The 10768-nt window shown below is 37.2% G+C and overlaps 1 protein-coding gene across 1 annotated transcript in view; it reads right to left on the bottom strand.

Moving 5' to 3' along the window:
• LOC101568386 (solute carrier family 5 member 4-like) overlaps positions 1 to 10768 on the bottom strand; it is a 99353-nt gene that overhangs the window by 27705 nt on the left and 60880 nt on the right. The window contains 1 exon segment of the mRNA XM_012512561.2: positions 7332 to 7467. Coding sequence (XP_012368015.1) covers positions 7332 to 7467 — 136 coding nt within the window.

Below are 10768 nucleotides of genomic sequence, written 5' to 3'. Positions count from 1 at the left end.
ATACTTAAGCATGACCTATGGACCAGTATGTGGTCTATTTTAGAAAATGACCCATGTGCAGCTGAGAAAAATGTGTATTCTGCTGTGTTTGGGTGGAACGCTCTTTATATGCCTACCAAGTCCATTTGTTTCAAGCTCTAGTTCCGTTCTGTTATTTCTTTGATAAGTTTTTGTCTGGTTTACCTATCTTTTGGGGATAAAAGGGAGTTAAGGCCTCCTGCTAAGCTCGTGGTATTGGATATTAGATTTTTCATGTCCATTAATGTTTGCTTTATATAGTTTGGTGCTCCCGTGTTTCGTGTATACATATTTACGAGTGTTACCTCTTCCTCTTGAATTTTTCCCCTAACCAGTGTATAGTGGCCTTCTTTATTTCACTTGATGATTGTTGGTTTGAAGTTGAGACTGTCTGAGAATAGGATTGATACTCCTGCTTTTTCTGAGGTGCTGGGACATGTAGTACTGTGTTCCATCCTTTGACTTTTAGCCTATAAATGTCTTTATGAGTTAAATGTGTTTCTTGTATACAGCATTTTGTTGGATTTTGTTTCCTTATCTACTGTACCAGTCTATTTCTCTTAATTGGTGAATTGAGTCCATTTACATTGATGTTTATTGTGAGATGTATTGACTTACGATTGACATGTTATTTACCTGTTGTCATTTACTCCTTTTTCTCCTATGTTTAATTGCTTGCCCTATTTAGTTGGTTGCTTCTGATCTCATTCGTGGAGCTCTGATCACTTTGGTCCCTCTCTAGAACATCTTTCAGTAGCCTGTGTAGGCCTGGCTTTGTCATCATGAAATTCTTTAGGTGTTCTTTGTCATGAAAGTATTTTACTTCTCCATCAAACTTGAAAGAGAGTTTTGCAGGGTATAGTAGTCTGGACTGGAATTTGTTTTCATAGAGTACTTGAAGTACTCTGCTCCATGCTCTTCTTGCCTGCATGGTTTGTGAAGAGAAGTCGGCTGTAATTCTGAGGTGTTTTTCTTTGAATGTGATCTGCTTCTTTTCTCTAGCGGCTTTCTGTCGATTATTCTTGTGCTGAATTTCTGGGATCTTGACTATTATATCTCTTGGTGTGTTTTTCATTCGGTTGAGGTTATTTAGTTTCTGCATGCTTTGGTTACCTGAATGCCAGATTTTTTCCTTGTATTTGGGAAGTTTGCTGCTGTTATTTCTGCCCTTATTTTTTTTTAAATGTCATTTGTATTGACTCCTTCTTTCTCATTGGTGCCTATTAGTCTCACATTGTTTATCTTTGCATCATCTTGCTGGTGTTGGATTATTCTTTCCTGCATCCTAGATGTTTTTTTATTAAATCCTTTCTTACCTTTTCACTAGCTGCACCAGCATCCTCAAGCTGTGAAACTCTGTCTTCTCTTTCACTTAAATGGTGTTGCAAGCTGGTGATTGAGGTTTTAATTTCCTCTATATCTTTTTGACTCTGCTTCATGCTATCTATTTCTTTCCTGTATTGCTCATTCAAAGAATCTGTCATTTTTCTAATCTCTATTTTTTAAATCAATGTCTTGTTTAGAAGTACTTATTAATTATTTTACTGCAGTTTTTTTTTTTTTTTCAGATTGGGTTTCCTCCCTATGTTTCTGTAGTTGATTCTTTACTTCAGATGCTATGAGTTCGGAGAATTCTATTTTTATTTCAGAAAAGAATTCCGCTCTGAGTTCCTCTATAACTTTCTGCTGTTGCTTATTTACTATCAATGCTATTAATTCGTAAATTTGAGCTGAGCTAGTAGAAAAGCATTCCACTCTGATTTCCTCTATGACTTTCTGCTGTTTGTTATTTACCATAGACGCTATTAATTCATACATTTGAGCTGAGCTAGTGTCCTCTGCACTTGTTCTGGATGAGCACTGGGTTTTTTCCATATGTTTCTGCATTTGATTTTTTACTGCAGATGTTATTATTTCAGGGATTTCTTTTTTTTTTATTTCCAATCTGAGTTCCTCTATACCCTTCTGCACTGTTTCTTTATGTCAGAAGCTGTTGATTCTTTGCTTTCAGCTGTGTGATTCCCAATTTGTTCTGTATTAGTGTCCTGTGCACTTGTTATGGGTGGGCTTGGGCTATGAGGTTGCATTTTGTTCTTTCTTTTTATTTTGTGTAGCACTGTCTTCTGACCTTTGTTGTAGATCTTTGTTGCAGTTATAACCTTAGCATGTACTGAAGTTCAGGTTCAGATCTATAAAGTTTGGATTTATCCAGCTGTGCCTGGCTTGGGTCTGACTGCTGTGCTCAGCTCCTTCTTGCTGCTGCCCTTGGGGGTGAACCTGTTGTGCCCCTCTGGCAAGATGTTCTCCTCCTGTACTAGCTGGTTTTTTCTGTCCCCTACACTCTCTTCAGGGATTGGAGTTGCAGGGTTTCACCCCAGGCCTGTGTGCCAGTCCTGAGCTGAGTCTGGAAGGGACAAGTTGGAGTAGGGGGGAGAGGCAGCTCTCCCACACACTCACCTGGCCTGCGCTTGGACTGTCTCTGTGGGTTCCCAGAACCTGGCAGAAATTCCTAGTCCACGGGTGGGGTGTGATTGGGTACTATGTCATGCTGGGGGCATCCCAAGGGGTTGGAATAGGGTCTCACCCATTCTGGGCCTGGGCTGGGACCAGTAGGTCCCACCAGCGTAGTGTAGGCAGAAGCTCTCCCACACACTCACCTGGCCTGGGCTAGGACTGAGTCTGGGTGTTTCTGGAATGTGGCAGAAATTCTTACTTGGCAGGCATGGTGGGGGAGGTGCTGTGGAATGGTGGGGGGCGTCGCAAGGGGTTGGAAGAAGGTCTCACCCACACTGCACCTGGGCTGGTACCAGTCCGTCCCGCTGGGTCAGTGTAGCAGCTGAATTTTGCCTTTTGAGAAGTATCTATGTTGTTCATTGGCCCTCTTTTACACTGGGTTATGTTGTGGTGTGAAATTTTAATTTGTTTATATATCCTAAATACTAATCCTGTGAGGATTAGCTATAGATTTCTTCCATTTAGTGGATCTCTATTTACTCTATTGAGCTGCAAAGCTTTTTATTTTGATGTAATCATATCTGCTAATTTATTAAAAATTAATTCTTGTCCTTTTGTATTCCTATTCAGGAAGTCATTGCTTGTACCTTTGCCATGTATTTTCCCTATATTATCTTCTAGGAGTTTCATGTTTCTGCTTTATGTCTAGGCCTTTGATCCATTTTTATAATTTTAGTGCTGAATCAGAGACAGGAATTTAGTTTAAATCTTCTGCATGTTAGGCTTAACTCATAGCACTGCTTTGAGAGAAAAGAGTAAAACAGTAATACAAACAGTTGAGAAGCTAACTATATATTATCAAATAATTTAGGATTTGTTTAAAGATGTTGTTATTATTTTGGTATCCCATAAGAGTTCAAGAAATTCAGTTTGCTTGTCTCTATTTGTTAAAGAAACTCATTTTTCTCCAGTGTATATTTTTGGCCCATTTAAAAAAAATCATCTGTATTCATTTTTGTGTTTTCTGTTCAGTTTCATTATATACATGACTTTTTTTTTCCAGTTCCATTATTACTGTGATCCTTCTGGATTGGTTTTTTCGCTCAGTATTTCATTGACTACTATGGATCTTTAATGACCTTTTATGAATTGCAAAGTCTCTTTTTCAGGCTCAGGAGATGGCTCAGAAGAATAAACACTTGCCTGGCAAGTGGAAGGACCTGAGTTCAACCCCAGGTTCTGCCAAGAAAAATAAATCTCTTTTTCTATTTCGATGAAGTATTGCATTGGCATTTTAATAAGGATTGCATTGATTTTATAAATTTATTTTGATAAATTTTCCATTTTCATATTGATTCTTCTGATCATAAAAGTTATGTCTTTACTTTTTATAGTGTCTTCTTTAATTTTTTTCTTCAGCATTGTATAATTTTCATTGTACAGGCTTTTTACCCCTTTTGTTAGGTTGATTACTATTTTAAACTACTGTGAAATGAACTGATTTCTTTCTTAGTGGATTCGTGTATAGGAATGCTCTTGATTGTTGTGTTAATCTTTTCACATTATTGGCTTTATCAGATTTATGGTTTCTGGTGTACTTTTTGGATCTTCTATGTGAATGCTCACATAATCTGAAAATAGGATAACCCTATTTCTTCCTTTTCTATTTATATTTTTTTTTTCTTTCTCTTACCTGACAGCCCTGAGTGTTTCAAGTATTATATTAAGCAGAAGCGGTGAAAAGGTACACCCTTATCTTATTCTTGACCCTACTATCAATTTTTCTGTGTCTATCTGTCCTTTTATGTCAAGTAGGGTTTATTTATGTAGTTGAACATTTGGAGAAAATATTACAACATATGTATTTATAATTGTCAAGTATCCTTGAATGCCTTCCTTCTGAGTTTGAAATCATATTTGTTTGATATGAGTATAGTGTCTGATTTTAGGGTGCATTTGGTTAGACTAAGATTTTTTCATACTTTTGCTTTCAGTTTTTGAAGAGGCACTGTGTCTTTCATAGGCAATACAGACACTTTGTGAAAGTTTCTACTTTGTATTTTCTGGATGTTAGGCTTAACTCCTAGCACTGCTTTGAAAGAAGAGAGTAAAACAGTAATACAAACAGTTGAGAAGCTAACTATATATTATCAAATAATTTAGGATTTGTTTAAAGATATTCTTATTATTTTGGTATCCCATAAGAGTTCAAGAAGAGGAGTAAAGTAAAGAAGGCTAGAGAAAATTAAACATTAATGGTAGTTAGAGGAATATTAATTGTACAATTATGCTATATTCATTTTAATTGTGTATATGGACAGAGAGAAAGAGAGAGAGAGGGGAGAGGAAAAGATACAAAGAGAAGAAAAGAAAAGAGAAAGGGGAGAAGAGCGGAGAGATAGAAGCTATGCTAAATCAAAGTAAAGAAAGGAAATATAAACGGGAGTTGAGGGAAGAGATCAGGGAACTATATTCAATTATTGAATTGCAAATTTTGATATTCCAAAGAAGCAACCTTTGATATAGAAGCATATGACTAAACAACATAAAGTGTAATGTCGCTAAAACAGGAAGTTGATGCACATAGGTATATTTGCACATATATATGCTTTATATAAAAAGAAATACCAATAAACCAGTAAAAAAGAAGAGAGAACAAGAAAAAAGAATAAAGGAACAGAACTATTCTCCCCTACTGGCTAGGATGCATATTCCACAGTAGTTTGTCAATGCTGCTGTCATTAGAGTACAGACTCTAAGGCGCGCTTCATGTTCTCAGGACGCATGACCTGCTGTGTGAGCAACTCTCTCTAGTGGTCCTCAGTCTGGCTCCCAGTTTTCACACCTACCTCTGCATGTGCAGCAGATGCAGCATAGCTGTCAGGTGTGTCTCAGCCTCATTTCCCAGGCTGCACCTGTGTTATGGCCTCTGTAACAAGCACCACCCCATTCTTCTCTCTGTGTCTAGACTGTTAGTTCCCAGCTATGCTGCAATTTTCTCTATCTCCCATAGAGCCATAACAATTGGGGTTATAAAAGAGACAGCTCTAGCTAATACCTATCTGTCAATCTATATCTGCCCCAATATTTGTGTGTCCTAATAGTTTCAGCACTTTTGGTTATTCTCTAGCCAGTGCTCCCCAGCTTGTGTGGTACTGAGGAGATAAAGACTCTCACCATTCCCCATGTTCACCACTTTTCACTTTACCTTAGTCCTTTGAACTTCTCTTTGATTCATGGTCTCATCAGTAGCCTGATCTATGGAAACAAAAGCCTGAGTCTGGACCCTCCAGGCTAACAGTCACCACTCCTAGCTATATTGCAATTCTATGGCACAGGATAACTTCTCTATGGCACAGGATTTTCAGAGTACTCAGGATCATGGAGCCCCTCCCTTATGTAAAGATCTCAGTTTCTGAACTTCCACATCCCAGTGGCAGAACTGCTAGGCTTAGCTGGCACTGAGGTTGGTGGCTGGTAGACTGAATACTAATGGTTTTTTCCTCTGGAGATCATTGAACATTTCAGAAAACAATGCAGTTTGCAAACCTGAACTTCAAGTAATATTGATCTTAAAAAGTAGCTTTGTTTTTTTATTTTGTTTTCCTGGATTGCTATGTTTCAGTTCTTCACTATTGTTTAGTTTATATTCCCATCATTGGTCTTGCTACCATCTTGTGCAGCCACCTACATCCTAGTCTGGATATCAAAGTGGCTTGTGAATGCTGCTTCCACTAGACAGTGGTAATGACAAAAATATCAGAAAGTATATGTGGTCAGCTGGTTCTATTGCTTTAGCCCTGTGGTGAAGCAGAAACATCATGATTGAAGCGTGTGGAAAGGGAAAAGTTGCCAACCTCAGGGTGGCTAGAAAGTAGAGTTAGACCTTGAAAGAGTCACAGGGGAAGAGGCAGGAGAATCCCAAAAATATGCTCTTCTAAAGTATGCACCCAGTGGCCTACCTACTCCCAAGAGACTCCCAAGAGACCCCTTCATGCCAAATAGGTATGAATTTATCAATAGATTAGTGCTGTTAAAATCCAATCAGTAGCTCTAGGCTCTATCTCTCAACATTTCTATGCTGAATATCAAACCCTCATTATATGAATTTTTGGAAAACATTTAATATTGAAATCATCACAACATGGTCCAGAAGTCTAGAATGTATCTCCAAGACTTTGATCAAATATATCATCATACTCAATCACATCAGGCAACTCATATTTGTCCAGTTCTAATTCAATTGCCAGTGACCTTCTATAATTTTCTAGACTATATTAAAGTACATCCGTTCATGAAGCTAGGACTTACTTCTTAAAGGCCTACAAGACAAATAGAATAGAACACATATATAAACAGTGCCAAATATATTAAATGTTCCTGCCCCTAATCCTTTCTGAAAAAGTGTTTTATTCTTCATCTGGACTTCTGCTTTTACTACTTTCAAAAGCGTTTTTCTAAGTTGTCATTGTTTTATTATATTTAAAAAAACTTTGAATTTAAGCATAAAATGGAGACATGTATTATACTGTTTTTTCTAATTTATCACTATTTTACTATACCTTAAAAACATCTAGAATTTAAGCATAAAAAAGAGATATGGGGGTCAGGGAGATAGTTCAGTGGGCTAAGCACCTGCCTGGCAAGCACAAGGATCTGGGTTCCATACCTGGTACCACATGCCATATAGACAATGCTGTGCCAGTCACTGAAATTGGGTGTGGTGATGTACACCTGTAATCTCTGCACTGAGGAGGCTGAGACAGGAGGATTGCTATGTGTCCCAGCTGCATAGTGAGACCCTGTACCAAATAAATAAATGAATACTAAAAATTGAGAGATATAGACGTGTACCTTACCTGTATACAGAATTCGGCTGATCATTCCTGGCATCACAATGACAAACATAGGCAACAGCTTCAGGTAGCCACACATGACACAGGCTGCCTTCATGTGAGACATGTTCTTGCCAGACAGACAACGTTGTACAACAACCTTCCAGGGAAACATGATATATTCATGAAAAAAGCAGAGAATGATTTTTTTTTTTTTTTTGGCGGTACTGGGGATTGAACTCATGACCTTGAACTTGCCAGGCAAGTGCTTATTCTACTGAGCTATCTCCCCAGCCATTAAGAACAGCAACTGTATTTTTTTGTGGAACCTGGGATTGAACTCAGGCCCTTGCGCTTGCCAGGGAAGCGCTTATTCTACTGAGCCATCTCCCCGGCCCCAACAACAACTGTACTGTTCAAAATTGAGGAGCAAATGGCATCTCTGAAGGACTATTAATAGACATTTGGTGAGACAAAAGAATCACAGGTAAGGAGGGAAGTTCAGTCAGCAGACAAGCAGAGTCAAGTGTCAGATCCAAAGATGAAAGTGAAGGTTGGGGAGATAGCTCAGAAGTTTAAGTGCCTGCCTGACAAGCAGAAGGAACTGGGTTCAATCCTCGATACCTCATGGCATGCTGGCCTCACGGCAGGCCAGCCACTGAAACCAGGTGTGGTGGTGCATGCCTGTAATCCAGTGCTGGAGAGGCTCAGATAGGAGGTTTACTATGAGTCTGAGCTGCATAGCTAGACCCAGTACCAAATAAATAAATGAATAATAAAAACAAAAGATGAATGTGAGGCCATTTATAGGAGACAAATTATATTCAGGGGTGCTATATACGTACAATAAAGATAATTCCACAAAATCCTTTGGTGAAACAATGCATTTTTTGCTGGATGCATTGAGAAAATCAGTTTATTAAATAGACAAAAATACAGCTATGACTACTATCCAAGACAATTTAAAAATATGAAATTAAAACCCTGATGTTTACAGAGACTATTAGAGAAAGTAGGTGAATAAGCAAAACTCAAAGCAAACCACATTGTACTAAAAGAAATATTTTGAAAAGAATAGCAATAAAAGGTCCTTAAAGTTTTAAACACAAAGGTAGAAAACTGGAGGCTAAAGTTGGGGAAGTCTAGAAAACAGAGGAAAGAAACTGTGAGACAAGAGATAAGAACATCAGAACTGTCAGAGGAAGACCAATATCCTAAAATAGAAGATCCCTAAGGGAAAATAAAAAAAAATTCCTCAAAGTATCCAAAACATCAGTTATCACATGAATCACAATCAGTTACCCACTGCAGTTGTGAGAATAGATTCATAAATTGTGTTGAAATTTCAGCGTCAAAGGAAACACAAATTAGTAGACAGGAAAAGGTCATATATGAAGGATCAGTAATAAAATCAAGTTTCTCAACAGTAATGATTTGATTCAGAACACTATGATTCTATGATTTTAGGAAATTATTTTCAATCTATGTGCATATCTTTGGTCAAATTACTGATTAAAGAAGAGTGAAGACATTTTGAAACTTGCAAATTCACAATGAATTTATCTGGTATTGGGTTGTCTAAGGAAGCTACTTAAGAGTTTGTGTTTGATTGCACTGAATGGAAATACTAAAAAGTGAAAAACTACACAATTTTTTTGTAAGAAGAATATATAACCCAAGTGTGAGGCAAAAGGAGCACCAAAGATGGTATTTAATGGAAACTTTGGCAAGATTGGGTACCAAAAAGAGCAGGCAGCTGTCAACTTGGAAAAGCAAAGGATCCAGTAGAAAATAAGAAGGACTTGCCCAAACATTCTGCATGTTTTCAAGCATCTTCACATTTTTAACTGTCAGAACAATTGCATGTAATTAACAGTGCACAATATATTGTTCTGGCATAGATCACTGTGTATTGATCAAATCAGAATAATTGGCATATTCACAATCTCAAATGATTTTTGTGGTCAGGGCATTTAAAGTCATGTAGGTACTTAGAAATACGTAGTAAATATTATTAATACTATTACCACATATTATTTTAAGTATATTCACTTTATCATATAATAGAACACTACCACTTAATATTTAGTGGAAACCCTTCCCTCCATCTTTCACACTTCTTCCCAGTTTCTGGTGAATATTATTCTACGCTCTACTTATATCTATTTTTTAGATTCCAAGTATGAGTGAGATTTTGTATTATTGGTCCCTCTGTGGTTGTCTCGTTTCACTTAATGTAATGTTCAGATTCATCTTTGTTGTCATAATCATAAGATTCTATTTTTATAATATTCTAATGTGTGTGTGTGTATATATATTACTTTAAATATACATTTTTTCTCATCAAAAAAGATAGGTTGATTTGACTTCTTGACTCCTGCCAATAGTGTACAAATACTTCCTTGACATACTGATATTGTTTCTTTTGATATGTGCCCAATAGTGGGTTTGCTGGATAACACGATAGCTTTTATTTTTAATTTTTAGGAATGTCCAAGCCATTGTCCATATTATACACACTAATTTATATTCCTATAAAGAATGTATGAATTCTCTTTTGAATACATCCTTGCCAGAATTTGTGATTATTTTCTTTTGATCATAGCGATTCTAAATTTGATGAGGTGACATCTTATTGTGGTTTTGATTTGTAGTCACCTGAGGATGTGTGATTTTTAGCAATATTTCAAATAGCTGCTAGCTATTTCTTTAAAGGAAATCAACTCAAGTCTTTTACAACTTAAAAATTGGATTTCCATGCCAGGCAGCACTGGCAACTGATTTGGAAGTGGTCAGAACTCTGAGTAACTAGTTTGGCCAAAGGAATCCAGGTGACTGGCCCATTGCCTTACATGAAGTGAAGCACCTGGAACATGGCAACTGGCATGCCCAGAAGAAACATGGTAAATCCACTATAACAAGGGGGAAATACTTTGCATACAAACTCTCAATTTATGATTTGTTCTCCTATATAACTATAGACTTTGTTCCTATGGTTTAAAATACAAAACCAAATAGTTACCAAAGTTTGTCAATTTATAAATTTTGCTTGATTATTATTATTATTACAAATTGTACTACTGTAGCTAGGATATTATATCTGTTTTAACCACTGCTTGTTCTCCCTTGGGTAACAATATTGGGAAGTGCTGGAGTAATAACCTAATTACAGACCTACACCTAAAGACAGAGGATAGTGCCAAACAGAAACCAGTATCCCACTCTCAATAATTTGGAAAGCAAGATCTCAGGACAGACACTAACCAAGAATCTCTGACACACAAAAGATATCCCTGAAGAACAGACCTTTCCTGGAGTGGCCTTGATCATAGTGATATAGCTACCTAGCATCACAATTTCACAAGACTTGTCACAGAAATAAAAATGAAGAGTTATAAGAAAATGGCAAGGGCTGGAGAGATGGCTCAGTGGTCTAAAGCACCTACTTGGAACAGGCTTGG

Source organism: Octodon degus, unplaced genomic scaffold, assembly GCF_000260255.1.
Source record: "Octodon degus isolate 3935 unplaced genomic scaffold, OctDeg1.0 scaffold00230, whole genome shotgun sequence".
Lineage (NCBI taxonomy): Eukaryota > Metazoa > Chordata > Mammalia > Rodentia > Octodontidae > Octodon > Octodon degus.
This window is presented reverse-complemented; position numbering and strand designations above follow the sequence as displayed.